General features: G+C 37.4%; 1 protein-coding gene across 2 annotated transcripts; it reads left to right on the top strand.

The window, feature by feature from the left end:
* Positions 1-95: 95 nt before the first annotated feature.
* LOC116268628 (zinc finger protein 492-like) lies at positions 96-19,013 on the top strand. Of its 2 annotated transcripts, XM_031660342.1 has the most exons (4): positions 96-259; positions 5,378-5,473; positions 13,869-13,934; positions 17,370-19,013. In XM_031660342.1, the coding sequence occupies exons 1-4, from the start codon at positions 118-120 to the stop codon at positions 17,375-17,377; spliced, it is 312 nt and encodes a 103-aa protein (XP_031516202.1). In that variant the 5' UTR covers positions 96-117; the 3' UTR covers positions 17,378-19,013. The 2 variants fall into 2 exon arrangements, with proteins under 2 accessions (XP_031516202.1, XP_031516201.1); XM_031660341.1 differs by lacking the exon at positions 17,370-19,013 and having other exon boundaries at positions 13,869-14,592.
* Positions 19,014-24,762: the final 5,749 nt, after the last annotated feature.

The raw sequence follows: 24,762 nt of genomic DNA, 5'->3' as shown, positions 1-24,762 counted from the left end.
CAGGCCAAAGAGTCACATAACCGGAGTGTGACATGCAGTCATGTTGTCACAGTGTTCCCTGTGCGCAGTGCCAAGGGAGGAGAATGGAGTCACATCATCTAAATTCTGAGTTAAGCGATGTGTCACAATCCAATCTGTGGGCTGAGCCCAGGCGGGAGAGTGGAATCACTCAGGTGCTGGACAGAGGCGTATGTCACAATCACAGCTGCAGGAAGGTCCATGAATGAGATGAACCGTCCCGCATATGTCCAGGTTCCAGGTATGAGAATCAACAACTCCTTTATTTTGGGTCTATGTTCAGGAGTCACATTTTTGAGACATTTAAGGATGTCTGGAAGAGAACGGTTTCAGGCTGACAAGAGTAGTATATTCTGCTTCTGTCTCGGTTTAAGAGAAATGAGTTATCCTGTGCTTGTTCCTCCTCTCATTCAAGAGATACCTTTGGTTGGTACCCAGATGACAGTTTCTTCAGTTTCCTGGTACTTGAGTGAGAAACATGGAGAAGGTCTGGAGACTCAAAGAGATAAAATAATTGCTTTCATTTCATATGGCTACTCAAAGATAGATGAAGCAGTTGTGGTCCCAACAATCTAGGAAGTTTTAGTCCAGACTAGCAACTACACACATGGTTGAATTAGGCATCATGTGGTTTGTACAATGAATAGATGTGTGCAGAAAAACTTGGGCTTTATTTGGTACATGTTCTTTATATTGTTGTCACTTCAGATGTCATCAACTGAAGCGATGTTTATGGACAGAAAAGTTGTTATTAATATTTCTATTTTTTTTTTTTACCTTGCTAAGTGCATTATTTATCTTGTAATAAAATTACCCTAGAAAACCTTAAAAGATATGTTTAAGTTGCTTATGAATATATGTTATCAAATTGACAGGACAGTGACTAAAACAAATTAAAATTACACAAATCTTAAGATTTAAGTTTCTCTTAGGTAAACTTAGGAAAAACAAAATGGAAAACACCCCAGTAGGATAGAGAACATAATTCTACATAGGGTCCACTTCCTGCCCAGTTCTCTTCAGATTCACCCTTTATGGGGGCCTTATTTAGGTCAGGTCCCACCCTGGAGTCGTGCCTCACAGAACTGATGAGAAGAGATTAGAGTTTTGGGTGATGAATTCTACTGCCTTTCTAGAGCTAGTGCTCACAATTTTCTGAAATCTAAAAGCAGATAAATGGAAAAAATGTATATATTTTAGGGTCTAATCTTTTAACTGTTAATTAAAACCAGTGTCTGCAGAGACACTCCATTTAGCAACTTGTGTAATATTCCTGCAAACCCAGTAGTTGCCCCACGAATCACCAAACAATTAAATATAAACACAATACAAACGTATTGCTTAATAAACATTGAATTAGTACACGTGTAAATGTTGTTTTCCAAATACAGACTTATTCACACATCGCTGCCTTCCATTTTCTCTGTAAACTTTAATGAACCAGCAAAAAATGTGATACTTTTGGATAGATATTGGTTGTCTTCCTTTGTACCAAAAATATTTGTGTTGTGACAAGAGTGCCGAGTATAAGGGACTCTGTGCTGTGCCTGCTTTCTCTAAGTAATGCCGATAATAAGCCCAGGAGAACAACATCAGCATTGGCAAGAAACTTGTTTAAAGCACACCTTCATGGACACTTTCCAGACCTGCAGAATCGTATTACATACAGTAGGGCCAAAAATTGCCAAGTGAGTTAGAAGCTCATTAAAGCCTCAGAGGCAGTGTTTAGCTAAGTGGTTATTAGCTCTGGTTTCTAATTAGGATTACATGGCCAATTTGCAGAAATCTCTACTTCTGCCCTCCCCACAGGCTCTATTTATTGTTCTGGAAGCACTCATTTTTTTTTTTTTTTTTTTTTAATTAAAGGCTTCATGTAACTCTAAGGTGAAGCCAGAATCAAGTATGAGGGGTTCAAGATACATGTGTTACGTTTCATCTATGCACTAAAGGGTGGTCAGAGGGTTTATTTTGTTTGGATTAGGTAGGGACAGGTCAATGTGGCTAATATTACCATTATTGTAGAAGAAATTGCTGGTGTCTGTGGCTGGGGAGGACACCTGAGGGCAGAAAAGAGAAAACTTATATACTTTTTCTGCATAGAGCAGCTCATTGTTTCTGAATCTCTTCTGTTATAAAGGACAGAAATGTGTGAACTTTTTTGGCATGTCTTAGTCTCCCTGTGGGTGTGGTGGTAGCAGGTAAACAGGTGGTTCTAACACCTTTAAAGGCATATTCTCAAGATGCCGGTAGAATTTGTCCAGAGAATCTTATCTGAGGAGGAATCCCAGAGAGGAAGAAAAAATTAAAAATAAAAGACTTTTTGTTTAATAGATAAATATGTCTCTGATCAAGAGCTGTGTTCACTCTGCCTCCTGAAATGTTACGTGTTTAGTTCTTGCCAAACTTTACTTCTCTACTTGTGCTTGTCCTACCTAATGAGTTTGCTTTAACTACTTTTTAAAATTCTTATGATACTCAAGGGTCTCTGAAAAATATTTCTTTCTTATCTATCAGAACCTTCTCTAAATTCTCTACCTCAAGGTTTCTTCTATGCCGTGCAGAATTCTCACCATGAATTTATGATCTGCAATATTAAAAATGTTCCTTTTATGGCTGTTAAATATAGGAAGATGTAGATACTCAAGATTCATATTGGGGAAAAGCTGTGGCCCTTAGTAAAGATGGAGGACATGTAATGTGGAGCTTCCATCTGTGTCCATTAGCTGTATGCAGAACAGAATTAAGAAAATGCTTATGTAAACTGGATGACAGTTATAAGCCAGAAAGCTCTGAAAATAATATTAGAAGATATCTGTTCTCTATGGTGCTAAAGAAAGACTATTTCACATCACTATTAAAACTAAAGAATATGAGATGTATTTGTATCTTGAATTTTGCATAAAACTGATGTTACTTTATAGTTAAATTCAGACTGTAACTCACTTTTGGAAGGCACTATCCCAGAAGTGATGCTCTGTTCTTCTGTGTGTATCAGCAAATAATAAAAATTTGTCCAAATTCAGTTGATGTTAATTATTCACTTGGTTAAACAGCTCTCTGACGCACCAGGCATGGTGGCTCACTCCTGTAATACCAGCACTTTTGGAAGTGGGTGGATCAATTGAGGTCAGGAGTTCGAGACCAACCTGAGCAATATGGTGAAACCCCATCTCTCCTAAAAATACAAAAATTAGCCAGGCGTGGTGGCATGCACCTATAGTCCCAGCTATTTGGGAGGCTGAGGCAGAAGAATCGCTTGAACCCAGGAAGTGGCAGTTGCAGTGAGTGAGACTGTGCCACTGCATTCCAGCCTGGGAGACAGAGCGAGACATCATCTCAAAATGAGTAAGTAAATAAATAAATAACTCTCTGACATAATTTTTCACTATAAAGTTAATTATTTTTCTCTTTATTATTAAGTATCTTTATACAGCTGTTGTGCGTAAACCATCCCATTTAATCTGGCAGCTACGTTTCTTTCTTAGATTTTCTTTGTGTATATCCGTCTTCGAAAAATGAAGGCTCTCATCTCTGGTTACAGGCCAGAAAAACTAGAAAAAAGGCCAGGTGTGGTGGCTCACACCTGTAATTCCAGCACTTTGGGAGGTTGAGGCAGGCAGATTACCTGAGGTCAGGAGTTTGAGAGAAGCCTGACCAACATGGTGAAACCCCATCTCTACTAAAAATACAAAAAATTAGCCGGGCGTGGTGGCGTGTCCCTGTAGTCCCAGTTACTTGAGAGGCTGTGTCAGGAGAATGGCTTGAACCTGGGAGGCGGAGGTTGCAGTGGGCGGAGATCGCATCATTGCACTCAAGCCTGGGTGACAAGAGCGAAACTCTGTCTCAAAAACAAATAAACAAAAATCTGGGAAAAACCATGCTCCTACACTTACTGAATGTTTGAGAAAATATTATTCTCGGGTCAAAAACAGGCATTACTGGTGAGCTTCTCAGAAATTCAGAAACTCAGATTTATTCCAGATGTAAAATAAATATGCATAACAAGATCTCCAGCTTATTGTACATATTAAAATGTGAGAGGCACCTTCTAACTCAATGTGTCTTTTTGATCTGAAAAATATAAACAACTCATTCTGTGTGACGTGAATATAGCAGTCAAAAATTACATGTCTGTGTTCATGCCCTTAATTTTATACTTTATTATCCAGAAAAGTATCTTACATACACTGGTGTTGTGGATCTTATGCCATTTTGTTTTCTCAGAGTTATAGAATACATTAGAGAATATTTATGTGTTGAAAATTATTCTATTGGATAATACTCATCTTCCTATAAGTTAGAATCCATTGTCTTTACTGTCATTTCACATTGAGTCAAATAAAAAATTCTGCCCATGGCCACATGGTAAATATATGCATTTCTGTGTGTGCGTGTGTGTGTGTGTGTGTGTGTGTGTGTGTGTGTGTTTCAGGGACCATTGACATTTAGGGCTGTCACCACATAATTTTCTCTGGAGGAGTGGCAATGCCTGAATACTGCTGAGCAGAATTTATATAGAAATGTGATGTTAGAGAACTACAGAAACCTGGCCTTTCTTGGTGAGAATAATTTCAATAAACAATTCCTATTATACCCTAAATGTTTCATTTCTCTTTTCTGTAGAATACGTTTTAGTAATTTATGCTTTGCATACAAGAGTTTCAGATCCCTGTTTTCTGAAAACAGAGATCTGTAAGTGTAGATAGGAATTTATTCAAGATGTTTTATTTTTACCTGAACTATCCACATTCCTGAGCTGATCTGTATCTTTCACTGTATATTAGTGGTAATTCCAGAAATTTAGTGGCATAAAATATTGTTGCCCACACCTTAAAATCTACTTGCCACAACCAATTTGTGATTCAGTAGTACGGGGTAGTAAAATAAAGAACCTACAAATTGAAAATGTTTTCTAAATATTTAGAAATTTCTGTTATAAATTAGTGTTTGGGTATTAATTTACTAGAATATTCTGTTACTTTTTTTTTTTTTTGAGATGGAGTCTCACTCTGTCACCCAGGCTGCAGTGTAGTGGCACAATCTCAGCTCACTGCAACCTCCGCCTCCCGGGTACAAGCAATTCTCCTTCCTCAGCCTCCCGAGTAGCTGAAATTACAGGCATATGCCATCACACCTGGGTAATTTTTTGCATTTTTTTAGTAGAAATGAGGTTTCACTGTGTTAGCCAGGATGGTCTCCACCTCCTGACCTCATGATCTGCCCACCTCGGCCTCCCAAAGTGCTGGGATTACAGGCATGAGCCACCATAATCTGGCCATATTCTATTACTTTCTTTTTACTGAGCATGTTATTTGGAGAATGTGAGCAAGATTCATGTTATTTATTTTTAATGAAACAGGTATTGCTGTCTCTAAGCCAGACCTAATCACCTGTCTGGAGCAAGGAAAAGAGCCCTGGAATATGAAGAGACATGAAATGGTAGCCAAACCCCCAGGTAGGTGAGAGTGAACACAATGGACAACACAGATGAAAGGTTTAATGTTTAAGAAGCCAGTTCTCAAAATGTGATCTGAGAAGCTGTGCTCCAAAGGAAGTAGTTTCTGGGAAGCCTGAGATTTTAAAAATACTACTGTCACCTAGGGGCATCTTCTATCTTACGCTTTAAAATTCTCTAAGGATTCTACTTTCCCTTCAATGATCTTTCTTCAAGTTTACAGTGACAGCCAAAGTCGTCTTATGGCATAGAAGAAGCTGCACAATCTGACTGTTTTCTGTTGTTACTGGGGACACACAAATATCTGCATAGTTTTGAGAAACTCTATGTTAAAAGAAAAAAAAAAAAAACTGGCTTCTTCACCTCACAATTGCTCTCTTACCATGTGATATGTTCAGTTCCTCTTGCTTTCTGCCACAATTGTAAGCTTCCTGAGACCATCACCAGAAGCAGACAATGGCACACACTTCTTGTACAGTCTGCCAAACTGTGAGCCAAATAAATCTTTTTTCTTTATAAATTATCTACTCTCAGGTATTTTTCTATATGCAAAGCAATTAATGAAGTCTATAATGTTGTCTACATTTTCTGGTTTCTTGTTACTCTTATCTGAATTTTCTATTTATTGAAAATGGGAATCCCAGCACTTTGGGAGGCTGAGACGAGCGGATCACAAGGTCAGGAGATCGAGACCATCCTGGCTAACATGCTGAAACCTCGTCTCTACTAAAAAAAAAAAAAAAATACAAAAAACTAGCCGGGCGCCTGTAGTCCCAGCTACCCGGGAGGCTGAGGCAGGACAATGGCAGGAACCTGGGAGGCGGAGCTTGCAGTGAGACGAGATCGCGCCACTGCACTCCCGCCTGGGCGACAGAGCAAGACTCCGTCTCAAAAAATAAATAAATAAATAAAATAAAATAAAATAAAATAAAATAAAATAAAATAAAACGGGGTCTTGATGTCTACAACTTTTATGTTGCTATGTATTTCTTGCTTCACTTTTGTCAATATTTATATATTTTGGAGACCCATTTTTATGCATAGACATACATTTAAATTGATATAATAGTCATAGATTCCTGGTAAATTGACCCATTTTACCATTATATAATATCAATCTTTGTTTCATACTCGTACTTGACTTAAAGCATATTTTGTCCAACATAATTATGACCACCTCACCTAATCGTGGCTACTATTTTCATGAAATATAGATTTTTTTTTATTCTGTTACTTACAGTCTATTTGACTAAGTGCTAAAATGGGTTTATTGTAGAGAACATATTGTATGGTTTTATTCTTAAGCCGCTCAGGCGTCTTATTTCTTTTCCTTTTAATTAATTAATTTATAAAATATGGTTCCACTCTCTCAACCAGGCTGCTTTGCAACGGTGTGAACATGGCTGTGAGCTGCAGCCTCAACCTCTCAAACTCAGAAGATCCTCTCATTTCAGCCTCTTAAGTAGCTGGGTTACTGGCATGCGCCATCATGCCCAACTGATTTTCTGTAGAGACTGAGTTTCCTCAAGTTGCCCAGGCTGGTCTTAAACTCCTGGGATCAAGTAATCAGCCCATCTTGGCCTCCCAAAGTCCTGGATTACATTTCATTCTATTAAGTAGTTTAATTAATTTATTTTTAAAATGATTGCTTAAAAAATGAAGCTACTATTATCAGTTTTACTATTATTGTTTTATGTGTTTTTTGTAGATACGTTTTTTTCTCATTTCCTGCTATACTGACTGTATTTTTGTTTAATTTTGTAGTGACATGCTTTGCTTGTTCCTTCATTTTATTTTGCATAGTTTCTATAAAATGTTTGTAATCAGCAGGGCACAGTGGCTCACGCCTGTAATCCTAGCACTTTGGGAGGCGGAGGTGGGCAGATCGCCTGAGCTCAGGAGCTCGAGACCAGCCTGGGCAACACGGTGAAACCCCATCTCTATTAAAATACAAAAAGTTAGCCAGGTGTGGCGGGGTGGGCCTGTAGTCTCAGCTACTCGGGAGGCTGAGGAGAATTGCTCAAACTTGGGAGGAGCAGGTTGCAGTGAGCTGACATCTCGCCATTGCACTCCAGTCCAGGAGACAGAGTGAGACTCCATTTCAAAAAAAAAAAGTTTGTAATCATCTTGAAAAATGGACATTATGTAAAACATCTGAAAGTTAAAACAGCATGTTTTAATTTCATAACAACTTCAACTGAATACAAAAACTATACCTCTATTTTTCCAGTTTGTTATAAATATTTTAGTATTACAAATCATACTATTTTATATCGTGTATCCACAGATTTATACAGATTTATATTTTGTTTTATATATTCTGTAGAAAATTTTTAAGGGTTTTATGCACCATCATTATGATAGTAAAGAATTCTAGGCCGGGCGCGGTGGCTCAAGCCTGTAATCCCAGCACTTTGGGAGGCCGAGACAGGCGGATCACGAGGTCAGAAGATCGAGACCATCCTGGCTAAAACGGTGAAACTCCCTCTCTACTAAAAAATACAAAAAAACTAGCCGGGCGAGGTGGCGGGCGCCTGTAGTCCCAGCTACTCGGGAGGCTGAGGCAGGAGAATGGCATAAACCCGGGAGGCGGAGCTTGCAGTGAGCCGAGATCCGGCCACCGCACTCCAGCCTGGGCGACAGAGCGAGACTCTGTCTCAAAAAAAAAAAGAAAAAAAAAAAAAAAGAATTCTACATGTCTCTGTATATTTACCTTTAATAGGCTGGGCACAGTGGCTCATGCCTGTAATCCCAGCACTTTGGGAGGCTGAGTCAGGCGGATCACAAGGTCAGGAGATCTAGGCCATCCTGGCTAACACGATGAAACCCGTCTCTGCTAAAAATACAAAAAATTAGCCAGGCATGGTGGCAAGCACCTGTAGTCCCAGCTACTCTGGAGGCTGAGGCAGAAGAATCGCTCGAACCAGGAAGGCAGAGGTTGCAGTGAGCTTAGATTGTGCCACTGCACTCCAGCCTAGGTGACAGAGTAAGACTCCATCTCAAAATAAAAAAATAAAAAAATAAAATATTTACATTCAACAAAGAGCTTTATATTTATATATGGTTTTATGATACTGTCCAACATCATTTTATTTTTCAATGTAAAGGACTCATTTAGTATTTCTCTTGTTTTTTATGCAGAGTCTCACTATTTTGCTCAGGCTGATCTCTGGGTCTCAAGTGATCTGACTGCCTTGGCCTCCTAAAGGTGTAGGGTTACAGGCATGAGCCACTGTGCCTGGGTATCATGCGGCACCTTTTTTTTTTTTTTTTTAGATGAAGTATCGCTTTTTCACCCAGGCTGGAGTACAGTGGCGCAGTCTCGGCTCACCACAACTTCTGCCTCCCGAGTTCAAGTGATTCTCCTGCCTCAGCATCCTAAGTAGCTGGGATTACAGGTGTGTGCCACAACACCCGGCCAATTTTTTTGTATTTTTAGTAGAGATGGGGTTTCACCATGTTGGCCAGGCTGGTCTTGAACTTCAAGTGATCTACCCTCCTTGGCCTCCCAAAGTGCTGGGATTACAGGTGTAAGCCAATGTGCCCAGTCTGTCTTTCTTTCCTGCTTGCTTGCTTGCTTGCTTGCTTTCTCTCTCTCTCTCTCTCCCTCCCCCCTCCCTTCCTTCCTTCCTTCCTTCTCTTCTTTTTTTTTTTGATGGAGTGTCGCTCTGTTGCCCAGGTTGGAGTGCAGTGGTGTGATCTCAACTCACTGCAACCTCTGTCTCCTGGGTTCAAGCAATTCTCCTTCATCAGCCTCCTGAGTAACTGGGATTACAGGTGCCTGCCACCACGCCCAGCTAATTTTTACATTTTTAGTAGAGATGGGGTTTCACCACATTGGCTAGGCTGGTCTCAAACTCCTGACCTCAGTTGATCTCCCTGCCTCGGCCTCCAAAAGTGCTGAGATTATACGCGTGAGCCACTGCTCACGGCCAGCATTTCTTTTAGAAATGTGCTAGTGCTGATGAACACCATTACTCTTTTGTTGTGGAAAGTCTTTATTTTTTCTTGTTTTTAAAATATAATAATTCCTAATCAAGTATTGTTGATATTTTTTATTTTATTACATCAAAACTTGGGAAGTTCTCAGCTTTTTGTTGTTGTTTTTTGGGTTTTTTTGGGTTTTTTTTCGGTTTTTTTTTTTTTTTTTTTTCAGATGGAGTCTCTCTCTGTTGCCAGACTGGAGTGCAGTGGCTCCATCTTGCCTCACTGCAACCTCCACCTCCCGGGTTCAAGCGATTCTCCTGCCTCAGACTTGGAGTAGCTGGGACTACAGGCATGCGCCACCATATCCAGTTAATTTTTGTATTTTTAGTAGAGAGAGGGTTTCACCATATTGGCCAGGATGGTCTTAATCTCTTGACCTCATGATCCCGCTCATGTCGGCCTCCCAAAGTGCTGGGATTACAGGTGTGAGCCCCCACGCCAGGCTGGCTCAGAGTTTTTTTAATCTTCAAGTAACCTGTGTACTACTTTTTTTCTATATTCGTCTTCTAAGATTCTGTTCATGATTAGGTTGATCTATTTGATGGTGTCCAATAAGTTTACATTCTATGTTTTAATTTTGTTTTGCAATTTTATATTTCTGTGTTATACATTTTAGGGCGTGCCACCTCACACCAGTTAACTGTGTTTTGATTATTTAGTTTATATTATAATGGTACATGACCATATTTATCTAAAGTTTAAGACAATGTGGAGCAAAATCAAATATAATGAATCAGCCATATGTCTGTTGTCAATATAACTATCTCTCTGTTTGCCTAAATAAATATTATCACTGTATTTCTTATAACTTGTACATTTGTGGTGTAGGCTTGTTGTGAATGGTTGTTTAATCCTCTGTGGGTGAGTAGTCATAAAAATTATTCTAATTTCAACATCCTATTTATTTGTGAACCTGTATTATTTTTGGGTGGGAGAAACGCTATTGGATTGGAAGGTAATTTTAAAGCTATCGTAACTCCGTATCTCTTTTAAGTATTATTGTTCATTTTTACTTGCCAAAATCACATAACAAAATTTACAGTAAAATATTTTTAAATATTCAGTTTAGTTATATTAATTATATTGATATTGCTATGCAACATATCACTAGAATGTTTTTATCTTGTAAAGCTAAATCTGAATACACGTTAAACAACTATCATTTTTTTATTTTCTGGCACTTTTCAAACATCCCTCTGTTTTCTGTTTCTAAGAGTGCAACTACTTTATATATCTTATACAATATCTGTCTTTTTGTGGCTGGTTTATTTCATTTTGCACAATGTCATCAAGACTTATCTTTATATTTGTTAGAATATTTATTTTTGAAAACAGTGAATTTTCATTTATCTTTTGAATTGTATCTACTGAATGATTTGTTGACAGAAATTTGCACTGCTTTTGCCTACTGGCTTACAATAACAATGCTGCAATAATTATGGGTATGCAAATAACTGTTCATATTACCATATATGTGAAAGTTTGTGTATGTGTTGCATTATTACTCTACTTTTTTACCTTTACACTCATACCAAATTGTTTTAATTCTTTAGCTTTATAATGTATTTTGAAATCAGGAACTGTAATGCCTCCAACTTATTCATTTTTAAAAATATTTTTTGGTACATTATTCCTTGCAATTTCATATACTTTTGCATTTGCTGTTTTTATTTCTTTAAAAATGCAATGAGAAATTTTTAAAACACTGCATTAAATCTGTAGATTGAGCAGTATAAACATCTTCACAATATTAATTATTTCAACTTTTCACCAAGAGCATGCTCAAGAGTGTATTGTTTAATTTGCAGACATTTGTGAATTTTTCAGGTTTCTTCTATTGTTTTTATACTCTTATTCAATTTTGGTATAAAAAGTAATCCACACAATTTTAGTTTTAAAAATTTGTTAAAACTTCTTTTTTGGCCTAACAGGTGATCTATCAAAGAGAATGTTATAAGCTACTGCAAAGGGTGTGTGTCCTATGTTGTTGAGGAGTATTTTCTATATCTTTCTTAGGCATCATTGTTTTATGCTGCTTGCAAATCTTATGTTCCCTTACTAATATTCTGCTTTCTTATTTTTATTACTGAACATAAGGTATTGAAATATCTTACTATAATTATACTGCTCTCTGTGTGTTTCTTTAGTTCTTTCAACATTTACTTTATATATTCAGAACCCTAATGTGAGATACACACACACACACACACACACACAAACTTATGTACAAATTTGTCATAGGTTCCCAGTGCATAAATCTATTGTTGTATTATTGTTGGCTGGGCATGGTGGCTTACACCTGTAATCCCAGAACTTTGGGAGGCTGAGGCAGGTGGATCATGAGATCAGGAGATTGAGACCATCCTGGCTAACAGGGCGAAATCCTGTCTCTACTAAAAATATCAAAAAAAAAAAAAAAATTAGCCAGGTGTGGTGGCATGCGCCTGTAGTTCCAGCTACTCGGGAGGCTGAAGCAGGAGAATTGCTTGAACCTGGGAGGCAGAGGTTGCAGTGAGCCAAGACTGCACCACTGCACTCCAGCCTGGGCGACAGAGTGAGACTCCGTCTCATTTTTTAAAATCTATTATTGTTGAATGTCCTTCTTTGTCTTTTTTAACTTTTGACATAAAATACATTTTGTAAAATATGACAGTTTTTTACTTAAGATGTAGCTTATGTAATATTATTTTGACCTCTCCTGCTCTCATTAGGTTAATATTTACGTGGAATGCCTACTTCACTCTTCCCACTTTTAGTCTTTTTTTTTTTTAATCATTTAATCGCAACTGATTCTCTTGGAAAGGCAAGGTGGATCTTAGTTTTTAATTTTTTAAATAAATTATTTTATTGAAATATGTCTCATAAAATATGAAAATTTAAAAAATACAAAGAAGTGTGTTTCTTGATTGGAAAGTTAGTTTTATATATATTTAAATAATTTTCTGAAAGACAAACACTGACTAGTGTTATTTGATTATTTTATTTGATTCTTGTATCTTTGTCTCTCATTTTCTCTCTTTTTGTCTTTATTTGTGTTTGCTTTATTTTTGTATTAATATGCTTTCACTTCTTTCTTATTTTTGTGTGTGTCTATACAGGGTTTAGGGGAAAAGGTTATCCTCATTTTTCTGATATTCATTAGTGGTCCGTGTTTCTATTTCTCTTATTGAGTATTATTCAATTTATTTGAAACTCTTAAAATTAATCTATTAACCTTCATTTTATGATTGCTTTCTAAAAATGTCATAGTTTTCTGATTGAGCCATGCTGGTCTAATATTACATATATATTGTAATCCTTGATTGAGATTTGTACATTTAAAAAGCTACATGTTACAATCTTTATAATGTGGCTTTGTCCTGGCATAGTCTGAAACCCGTTGTCTGGGCTACAGATTCTGGGAGTCTCTCAAACATGTTCTTAGGATGTGTCTAGTCTGAAATTTGGTGTTTATTTCTTAAAGGAGTTGATTCATGTTTCTCCTTAGTAGTCATCACTTGCTACACCTGTTTTCTGTGTGTGGTACTGCAGTGTCTTTGCTGCTGTAATATTTACCTTTGGTCTCGGTAGACTCAAACTGTCATTCCGAAGTATGCCACAATTTATTTCAGTACTTTATGTCACAAGGGACAGAAACCAGTGTATGGAAAGGCCTCTAGAAGCCAGAAATAAGGATAAATGTACCATTTTGTTATTATTGTTGTTGTTGTTGTTATTATTTAAAAAAACCAGGAGTTGGCAATTTATCTTTTTTGTTTGTTTGTGTTTTTTTCTTTTTCTTTCTTTCTTTCTTTTTTTTTTTGGCAGAGTCTCACTCTGTCACTCAGAATGGTGTACAATGACATAATCTTGGCTCACTGCAACCTTTACAACCAAAGTTCAAGTGATTGCTTCACCCTCCTGAGTAGTTGGGACTACAGGCATGTGCCACCATGCCCAACTAATTTATGAATTTTTAGTAGAGATGAGGTTTTTCCATTTTGGCCAGACTAGTCTTGAAATCTTGACCTCAGGCAATCCACCCACCTTGGCCTCCCGAAGTGCTGGGATTACAGGAGTAAGCCACAACGCCCAGCCAGCAATTTACTTCTAAATGCCCTATGCTGTATTGGGGAGCAGGAAGAGCTGTGTTGAGAAACTGTAACAGACTCTTTCTTCCTGCTAGACTTTTTGCTTTGTGCTTTCCTGGGGGCGCTGCACACACTTAACTCATTTATAAAGTTTTCACAAATGTATTTTGGTTAGTATGTTTTTGTTACATTTATAGGTCTATGAAAAAATTAGTGCCTATGTTATTTTGCTGTGCCATCTTGCTTATGTAGTTTGTATAATTTTATAAGTTATATTTGTAAAGTATATTCATCTGAGTGTAGCAAGTAGAGTAATTTGTTGTTTATATTTATTTCAGTTGTGTGTCTCTCATTTTACTCAAGACCCTTGGCCAAAGCACAGCATAAAAGATTCTTTCCAAAAGATAATACTAAGAACATATGCAAAATGTGGACATGAGAATTTACAATTAAGAAAACACTGTAAAGGCGTGAATGGTGTTAGGATACACAAAGAAGGTTATAATGGACTCAACCGGTGTTTGACACCTACCCAGAGCAAAATATTTCAGTGTAATAAATATGTGAGTCTTTCATAAATATTCAAATTTATGTAGAAATAACATAAGACACACTAAAAAGAAGTCCTTCAAATGTAAAGAAGTGGGAAATCATTTTGCATGCTTTCACACCTAATTCATTATAAGAAAATTCATACTACAGAGAATTCCTACAAATGTGAAAAATGTGACAACGATTTTAAATGGTCCTCAATTTTCACTAATTATAAGATAATTTATACTGGAGACAAACCCTACAAATGTGATAAATTGCACAAAGGCTTTTAACTGGTCTTCAACCTTTACAAAACGTAAAAGAATGCATACTGGTGGACATTCTTCATCTATAAAGAATGTGGCAAAGCTTTCAACCAGTCCTCAAACCTTACTGAAATAAAAGAATCCATACTGGGGAGAAACCATACAAATGTGAAGACTGTGACAAAGCCTTTAACCATTTCTCACACCTTACTACACATAAGATAATTAGAAGAAATACTACAAATGCAAAAAAAAAAAAAAAGACAGAGCTTTTAAGTGGTTCTCAAAATTTATTTAACATGAGATAATTCATGTTGGAGAGAAATTCCACAAATTTGAAGAATATGGCAAAGCTTTTAACCATTCCTCAACTCTGAAACTATTTCTATGGAATAAAACATGAAGTGCTCCTGATTATTGTAAATACAAAACTGCATGCAGGATTCTGTGAAGACAACGTCAGGTTGGGCTGCCAGAATGAGCCAACAGTACATGATGTGCTTCCCCCTGCAGAGAGCGTATAAATGGACATGCAGTCAGGGAGGTTTCACATCACCAAGATTCCTATCTCAGAAAAGCAGATGTTCATAGCTTTGGTAATGGAATGTGACCCTTGTGGAGAGCCTATAAATGGATGCATGAGGGGGACCTGTTCATATGGGTAAGATAGGGCTATAAACGCCCTTATCTTGCCACTGCTCTTCTAGGCCTCTTTAGGGTTAAGGCATACCCCCTTCTGAGAATTTGTGGTCTAACTGGTTGTCTATCTTCATGTCCTGTTTCTATTCATTGTTTGCAACCAGCTTTTGCTGCAACTCTTACTGCTGATTAATATCTTGCTAATCATAGGTTATGGAAAGACTGTGTTTCTGTTTTAAGGCTCTGTTAGAAATTACTGATGCACACACTATATTGTAAATTCTTATCTCTGTATACTGTACTTCTGCATACCAATGTTATGCTAAAAAATTACTTCATCCCCATTTGACCATCTCACCTCATAATCAAATGACCCTAAATCCCTCACTAACCTACCCCCGCCCTCACTAAACTTAATAATAAATGCTGGTATATCCAGTGCATTGGTGGCATCACAGGGCCAGAAGGTGGTGACCCCCTTGGACCAGCTTTCACTATTTTGTGTGTGTCTATTATTTCTAGACCTGCCGATCCACCTGGGAACAAAGAAAGAGCCCCATTGCATTGTGGGCTGCTGGCCAGATCCCACAATATTTGGTGCCCAATGTGGCCTTCTTTGTTCCTCAGCTCAGTGCACTCTGAGTGCAGATTTGTGATGGCTAGTCTTCAGTCACAACGGTAAGGTCTCTGGGTATGCATTTTCAGATTCTTCCCTCTTTTCGGGTTTGTTGACCAGTATTATTCCAGGGTTATTATGGGACAATCACAGTCTAAACACCAGGCTTATCTGTCTTTTATTAAACTTCTTCTTAAACAGGGTGGAATCAAGGGTGATTCCAATAACCTTATTCTCTTATTTCAGACTATTGAAAAACATTGTTCTTGGTTCCCTGACAAAGGTTCTATGGACCTGTTAGACTGGGATAGAGTTGGTGCCTCTCTCTGCCAACTCATGAGAGATGGTGTTTTACTTCCTATTTCTGTTTGGACTGACTGGACACTTATTCGTGTTGCTTTACTTCCTTTTCAGTCTGGTGACCCTCTTCAACTGCCACAAATTAATGCAGATGGTGAGCCGCTCCCTTTACCTCGGGTACCTGAGTCTCCTACTAGTCCTCCTTCTGATGATGAGGAGGAATTTGATCTCTCCTTGTTTTCTCCCCAAGACGAGGAACCTGGTGATGATCCCCTTCCTCTGCCTCCTATCTTGGAACCTGTATATGTTAACTCTTTTTCTACTAAGCCGTTGCCCCCTCTGCCAGAGGAGAACGTATGGCACTCATCTAAATGGCCTGTTTCTCATTCCTCTCATCTTTCTAAGCCTACTGTTTCTTTCAATGCTCTGGGACCCCTTCTTCCAGAGGCTTGGAATCCTGCTTCCCCCCAGTCTGCTTCCCGGTGCCCTCACTCTCTTTCTCTTCCTCTGCCCTACACAATGGATGTGTGAGTCACCTGTTTGGATAGAGCAGTGGCCACTTTCCAAACACAAGTTGGAGGTTTTAATTGAAATTGTTAATGATTTACTACAAGCAAACACTATTGAGCCTTCCTTGTCTCCATGGAACTCGCTCATGTTTGTTGTACCAAAAAGTCAGGAAAATGGAAGATGGTAACAGACTTAAGAGCTGTTAATGCAGTTATTAAACCTATGGGGGCATTACAACCCAGTATGCCCTCCCCCTCCATGATTGGTAAGGAATGGCTTTAATTATTATTGACCTTAAGGATTGCTTTTTTCATATTCCTTTAGACAAGTCAGACTGTGAAATATTTGCTTTCACTATCCCTTCCATTAACAATTCAGCTCCCTCAGCTAGATATCAATGGAAAGTTTTACCTCAAGGAATGATTAACAGTCCTACTATTTGTCAGTTGTTTGTCGGTACTGTGTTACAACCTATCCGACAGGCTTTTAAAAATAATTATATTCTTCATTATATGGATGATATACTGATTGCTGCTCCCACTAAAGATGAATTAATTCAATGTTTTACCTCTTTAAAATGAGCCTATTGCAGTAAAGCTTTTAAAAATTTTCTTGATAAGTGGCATATTAAACATATTACTGGTATTCCCTATAACCCACCAGGCCAAGCTATTGTAGAAAGAAGTAACAACTTTAAAATTACAGTTACTCAAACAAAAAGAGGGGGATAAGGAGTTGTCTACCCCTCACATACAACTAAATTTGGCATTGCTCAGTTAAATTTTCTTAATATTCCTAAATCTAGTTCTGTTACTGCTGCCGGAAAACATTTCTCTGGTAACCGTTCCACGGGAAGTATGGTGGAAAGATGTTCAATCTAATATATGGTCAAAAGGTTCTATTTCAATGTGGGGAAGAGGCTATGCTTGTGTTTCCCTGGGTCAACATCAATCTCCTGTTTGGATTCCTACTAGACGACTGAAATTGTGTCCTGAAGATGCATGCAACAACGAGACAGAGAAATTTGCTGAGAAAACGCCACAGCAGGAAACAACATATCCAATCATCAAAAAGAAGAAAATAACTATGCTAACTCCTTTACAATAGACAATACAGTCAGCCATCCTGAACAACTCATCTCCAGCGATCCAGGTCTGGCTCGACCTCTGCCTCCTCCTGACGACACTGATCCTTCTACCCTCTGTCACTCCACAGACTGTTAAAAACTATACATATTGGGCCTATATTCCTTTTCCTCCTCTTATTTAAGCTATGACATGGATGGACGCTCCTATCGAGGTCTATGTTAATGATAGTATTTGGATCCCTGGTTCTGTAGATGATCATTGTCCTGCCCAACCTTCAGAAGAAGGAACCACTTTCCATAGCACTTTAGGTTTTAGGCATCCACCTTTGTGCCTGGGACCCGCTAATGGATGTCTCTCATTAGATATTCAAACTTGACTGGTCACACTACCGTCTGGTCACTCTCTCCCTCCTTTAGGACACTTGGTATGAGGGCTCTCGTTAAAACCTCTAAGGCTGATCAAAATAGGAATCCCTGATTATATTCACACATCCCAATATAAGCCTTTAGGACCTGCGTGTCCTCTCAACTTGTCTTCAAATGCTGACAAATTAATATGGAAGGATTGTGTTAGTCCAGAAGGAACCATGTTATCTAATTCTTCTCTCTACACCATTGTTGATTGGGCTCCTAAGGGTTGTATTACTAATGATTGCTCTCAAGGTGACAGAGATTGCCAACATTTTCTCTATGATATTACTTATCAAGAAAGAAAGTAGTGACAACCCTCCCCTATTATATCGTAGATTTAACTCCTTTTTTCCTTTTAAGTGGAAAGGGGCAGGGGTTGCCCCTCTAAAGCCAAGGCTCATTGTTCCCCACTTAGGACCTGAACATTCAGAATTATGGAGATTAACAATAGGTATGACTAGTATGAGTTTGGGCTGGAGAACGTGTTATAAGTAAATCCAGCTTGTCACCTCAAGTCTAAGACAACAGATTGATTCACACTACTATGCCCACACAGCCAAAAATATCACTATGGCAATCGTCAAAAGCTCAGTTCAGATTATGAGGACTTATACCCCCCCGTTGCTAATGTCCCCCCCCCCACCTTTCATACAACCTATTGTCCATGGCATCACAGGACCAGAAGGCGGTGATGCCCCTGGACCCAGCTTTCACTATCTTGTGTGTGTCTTTTATTTCTTGACCTGCTGATCTGCCTGGGAGCAAAGAAAGAGCTCCATTGCATTGCAGGCTGCTGGCCAGATCCTGCAATAACTAAACTTAAGAGAATTCATGCTGAAAAGAAACCCTATGAATGTGAAGAATGTGGCAAAGCTTCTAACCATTCCTCAAACCTTACTAAACATAAAAAAATTCATACTGGAGAGAAACCCTACATATGTAAATAATGTGGCAAAGCCTTTAAGCAGTCCTCACACCTTAACACACATAAGAAAATTCATACTGGGGAGAAAGTCTACAAATGTGAAGAATGTGGCAAAGCCTTTAGCTGGTCCTCACACCTTACCACACATAAAAGAACTCATACTGGAGAGAAATCTTACAACTGTGAAGAATGTGGCAGGGCTTTTTTATTTATTTATTTATTTATTTATTTATTTATTTATTTATTTATTTATTGAGATGGAGTCTCACTCTGTTGCCCAGGCTGGAGTGCAGTGGCACAATCTCAGCTCACTGCAAGCTCCGCCTCCTGGGCTCATGCCATTCTCCTGCCTCAGTCTCCCGAGTAGCTGGGACTACAGTTGCCCGCAATCATGCCCAGCTAATTTTTTTTTTTTTTTTTTTTTTGTATTTTTAGTAGAGACGGGGTTTCACTGTGTTAACCAGGATGGTCTCGATCTTCTAACCTCGTGATCCATCCGCCTCGGCCTCCCAAAGTGCTGGGATTACAGGCATGAGCCACCGTACCTGACCTGTGGCAGGGCTTTTAACCCCAATCCTCAAACCTTACTACACAGAAGAAAATTCATACTAGAGAGAAACTGTACAAATACGAAGAATGTGGCAAAGCTTTCAGCCAGTCCTCACACCTTACTACACATAAGATAATTCATACTGGAGAGAAACCTTAAAAATGTAAAGAATTTGGCAAAGTTTGTAACTCTTCCTCAATTCTTACTAAACATGAGAGAATTCATACAGAAGATAAACCTTACTAATGTGAAGAATGTGCAAAGCTTTTAATTGCTCCTCAAACCGTACTGAACATAATTCATACTGGAGAGAAATCCTACAAATGTGAAGAATGTGACATTGATTTTATCTGTTCCTCGAACCTTACTAAGCATTAGATAATTCATACAGGAGAAAAAATCATACAAATGTGAAGAATGTGGCAAAACTTTTAACCATTTCTTATTTCTCATTAACCATAGATAATTTATATGAAGAGAAGCTGTACAAATGTGAATAATGTGGCAGAGCTCTTAACCAGTCCTCAAACCTTACTTAACATAAGATAATTCACACAGGAGAGAAAACTTACAAATGTAAAGAATGTGGCAAAACTCATAAGTGGTCTTCAAAACTTATGGCAAATATAATAATTTATACTGGAGGGAAATCCTACAAATAAAAAAATGTGGAAAGCTTTTAACTGGTCCTCAAACCTTACTGAACATAAGATAATTTATACTGGAGAGAAAACCTAGAAATGTGAAGAAAGTGGCAAAGCTTTGAATCAATTCTCAAACATTATTAAGTATAAAAAAATTTATTCTGGAGAAAAACCCTATGAATGTGAAGAATGAGACAAAGCTTTTAGCCAGTTCTTAACTCTTACTAAACATAAGATAATTCATGCTGGAGAAAAATCCTACAAATTTCCAGAATGTGCAAAGCTTTTACCCAGTTTTCAAACCTTACTGAACATAAGATACTTAATATTGGAGACATATCCTACAAATGTGAAGAATGTGGCAAAGCTTTTAACCAATTTTCAAACCTTACTAGGCATAAGAAAATTTTTACTGGAGATAAACCCTACAAATGTGAAGAATGTTGCAAAGCTTTTAAGTGGTCCTCAAAACTTACTGAACAAAAGATAATTCATACTGGAGAGAAACCCTACAAATCTAAGGAATGTGGCAAAGCTTTTAAGTAGATGTTAGAACTTAATAGGCATAATTCTTACAGGAGAGAACCTACAAACTTAAAGAATGTGCCAAAGCTTTTACCTGGTCCTGAGAACTAACTACACATAAGAAAATTTATACTGGAGAAAAACCCTACAAACATGAAGAATGTGGCAGAGCTTTTAATCAGTCCTCAAACCATATTGAATGTGAAATAATTCATACCGGAGACAAACCCTACAAATGTGAAAAATGTAACAAAGTCTTCAACTGGTCTTCAACTCTTACTGAACATCAGAGAATTTATACAAGATATAAAGCCTACAAATATGAAGAATGTGACAAAGGCTTTAACTTTTGAACTCTTATTACACATAGGATACTTCATACTGGAGAGAAATTCTAGAAATGTGAAGAATATGGCAAACTTTTAATAAGTTCTCAAATCATACCGGAGAGACACTCTACAAACCTGAAAGATGTAACAATGTTTTTGAGAACAGCTCAAACTTTTCTAAACATAAAAGAAATCATACTGGTAAGAAACAGTAGAAGTGTGAGTAACGTCACAGAGCCTTTAAATTCTTGTCACATTTGGTGCTAAATTTATACTGGAGAAAACTTCTTCAAGTGTGAAGAATAGGACAAAAGGTTTAACTAATGCTCGCATCTTTTTTTGTTGTTTGTTTTATTTGTTTGTTTTTGAGATAGCGTTTCGCTCTTGTTGCCCAGGCTGGAGTGCAATGGCATGATCTCGGCTCACCACAACCTCCGCCTCCTGGGTTCAACGATTCCCTGCCTCAAGTCTCCTGAGTAGCTGGGACTAAAGGCATGTACCAGCATACCTAGTTGATTTTGTATTTTTAATAGAGATGGGGTTTCTCCAGATTGGTCAGGCTGGTCTCAAACTCCTGACCTCAGGTGATCTGCCCACCTCTGCCTCCCAAAGTGCTGGGATTACAGGTATGAGCCACCACGCCTGGCTCAATGCTCACATCTTATTGCACAGGAAAGCATTTATTCTTGACTAAAATTATACTAATATAAAAAATGTGGAAAAGCCATTCATATCTGCTCACATCTTACTTAACATCAAGGAGTTCATACTTAATAAAAGTATTAAAAATGCAACTACTGTCAAAAGACCTATCAGAATATATAAAACTTTAATAGTATTTATTTTGGGCCAGGTACGGTGGCTCATGCCTATAATCCCAGCACTTTGGGAGGCCGAGGCAGGCAGATCTCCTGAGGTCGGGAGTTCGAGACCAGCCTGACCAACATGGAGAAACCCCGTCTCTATTAAAAATACAAAAATTAGCCAGGCATGGTGGTGCATGCCTATAATCCCATCTACTCGGGAGGCTGAAGCAGGACAATCACTTGAACCCGGGAGGCGGAGGTGGCGGTGAGCCGAGATCATGCCACTGCACTCCGCCCTCGGCAGCAAGAATGAAACTCCGCCTCAGAAAGAAAAAAAGAGTATTTATTTTGAAGATGAATGAACATTACAAATATAAAAAGGGTTTTAGTACCTTCACTTGTATTACAGATCTTGTATACATTTTGTGCTAGAGGAAAACCCTAAAGCAGTTGCTCAATCTTTGTTCAACATCAGGAAATTTATATTGGAGAAATACCCTGCAAATGTAATGAATTTGGAAGAACACTTTTTAAAAAACTATAGCTTAGAAAACATCAGAGTGTATACTAAGATGTTTTTTGTAAATAGAGTAAATAAAAAGAGTATTTTATCAAAAATTAAGTCTAGTGCTGACGAGTTGATGGGTGCAGCACACCAACATGGCACAAGTATACATATGTAACAAACCTGCACGTTATGCACATGTACCCTAGAACTTAAAGTACAATAATAATAAAAAAAAATTTTTTTAAAATTAAGTCTATGTCAATATCAGAATACACAGTAGAAATAATAAGGCACTGACACATCAGATATTACACTAAATCAGAGCGTTGAGTATAGAAAATAATCCCAAACTAAAATTGTTAGATAAGTTTTTTGTATACAACTTTAAAAGGAGTAGATTTTTTGTAGAGTTATAATTATATTGGAAGTGTACTTTTTATTGAAAAAAGTACAGACTTTTTGAAAAGCAAATAATCATTCAATTGAACTCTCAAATTATTTTCTGCCCTTCGTTTCTATTGTATTCACATGTGAAAGCACGTGATCAATTGTTGCTGCATCAGACATGTGAGAGATTCTTTTTATTAGGTGGGCATTATTTGTGAACTTTTCCATAAAATAGTAAGGATATTAAAATATAAGACGCATGATGAAAATCAAAGTGAAGAGGCTTTTTGTGGTTAACATATAATATTGAGTAGTGTATAAGGTAGTTTTCTAAGTAATATTCTTGTGCAGTATAGTGAGAGAAAAGCATTTTTTAATTTTAGTTAAAATTAAAACTAAAATTAGTAGTATATCATTTTAATTGTGCTTATATGTAATACAATGCATTACATTTAAAATTTTTAGATTATATGTGTACTTAATTTTGTAACATTTTTAACATGTTAATTTTATTGTGCATTCAATGAAGTGTTATTATGCCACTAACTTTAGCCTATCCCACCTTACTTAAGGGTGTAGCTAACAGATGGTAACAGTATATTATTTGGTTACATACTGGAATAACATCTCTAGTAATCTATTTTTTCAGTGGCTTTAATCTGCAAATAAGTTAGAGACTATTGTTCTCATAGGTTAAGTTTTTATTGTTTTTTTCTTATTTACATTTAAAAAAAATTTTTGTGCGCATATAGTGTATGTATATATTTATGCCATATATGGCATATTTTGATACAGGCATACAATATGTAATAATTACATCAGGGTAAATGAGGGATTCATCACCTCCAGCATTTATTCTTTAAGTTACAAACAATTCAATTCTACACTTCTATTATTTTAAAATGTACAATTAAATTGTTATTGACATTTTATGGTCATAATAAAAAACTTTAATAGTATTTATGTATTTTATGTATATAAGTATACATAAAATCCATACATATCTGAGATCTAAATATTTTTAAATCTTGTTACATATTTTTCTTTGAACATGTCAACACTCTGCCTGCAAAAACATACAGATTTTTAGTTTTAAGTAGGATTAAATATATACATATATTACTCTGAAGACAAACATGAGGTGTAAAAACATTATGCAGTGTGTTTGTGTAACTATGAGTTTGTACCTGTTTTCAGAAGAATACAATATTAGAACAAAACAAATTATTTTAATAATATGACTAATTTACTGGAAAACTTAAAACCTCAATTTGCCTAGGCAATAATCTGTCGTGATTAATTTCCCAGATGTTCTTTGAGCTTCTCGTATTTTGACGTCAGGTCTCTAGCAAGGCTGAGAAAGTTTTCCTTGATTATTACCCCAAAAATGTTGTCCAAACTTTTAAATTTCTTTTCTTCTCCAGGAAAGCCAATTATTCTCAGGTTGGGTTGTTTAACATAATCCCAAACTTCTTGGAGGCTTTATTCTTTTAAAATTATCTTTTCTTTGTTTTTGTTGGATTGGGTTGATTTGAAAACATTGTCTTTGAGCGCTGAAGTTGTTTGTTCTGCTTGTTTAATCTTATTGCTGAGACTTTTCAGGACATTTTGCGTTTCTCGAAGTGTGTCCTTTATTTCCCAAAGTTGTGATTGTTTTTGATGTATGCTATGTATTTCACCGAAGATTTCTCCCCTCATTTCTTGTATCGTTTCAAATTATTTTAAATTGGATTTCACATTTCTCTGGTGCCTCCTTGATTAACTTAGTAATCGACCTTCTGAATTCTTTTTCGCGTAAATCAGGGATTTCTTCCTGGTTTGAATTCATTCCTGGTGAGCAAGTGTAATTTTTGGAGGGTGTTAAAGAACTTTGTTTACTCATATTACCAGAGTTGTTTTTCTGGTCTCTTCTCAGTTTGGTAGGCAATATCAGAGGCAAGATCTGGGGCTCAAGACTGCTGTTCAGATTTTTTTGTCCCACAGGGTGTTCCCTTGATGTAGTACTCTGCCACCTTTCCTAGGGATGTGGCTTTCTTAGAGCTGAGCTGTAGTGATTGTTATTTCTTTTCTGGATCTAGCAACTTAGAAGAACTACCAGGCTGAGGGCGGGTACTGGGACTTGTCTGCACGGAGTCCTTTGATGTGAACCATCTTCAGGTCTCTCAGCCATGGATACCAGCACCTGCTTTAGTGGA

Source organism: Papio anubis, chromosome 20 (genome assembly GCF_008728515.1).
Source record: "Papio anubis isolate 15944 chromosome 20, Panubis1.0, whole genome shotgun sequence".
In the NCBI taxonomy this organism is placed as follows: Eukaryota; Metazoa; Chordata; class Mammalia; order Primates; family Cercopithecidae; genus Papio; species Papio anubis.
The sequence above is the reverse complement of the archived record's forward strand: the minus strand, read 5'-3'. Positions and strand labels throughout refer to the sequence as shown.

Bases quoted from the DNA above. Each gene is read 5' to 3' on its own strand.
- LOC116268628 (XM_031660341.1), top strand. From the start codon at position 118: ATGTGTCACAATCCAATCTGTGGGCTGAGCCCAGGCGGGAGAGTGGAA. The intron at 260-5,377 runs GTATGAGAATCA...TTAATGAAACAG, and splicing joins CGCATATGTCCAGGTTCCAG to GTATTGCTGTCTCTAAGCCA. The intron at 5,474-13,868 runs GTAGGTGAGAGT...TATTTATTTCAG, and splicing joins AATGGTAGCCAAACCCCCAG to TTGTGTGTCTCTCATTTTAC.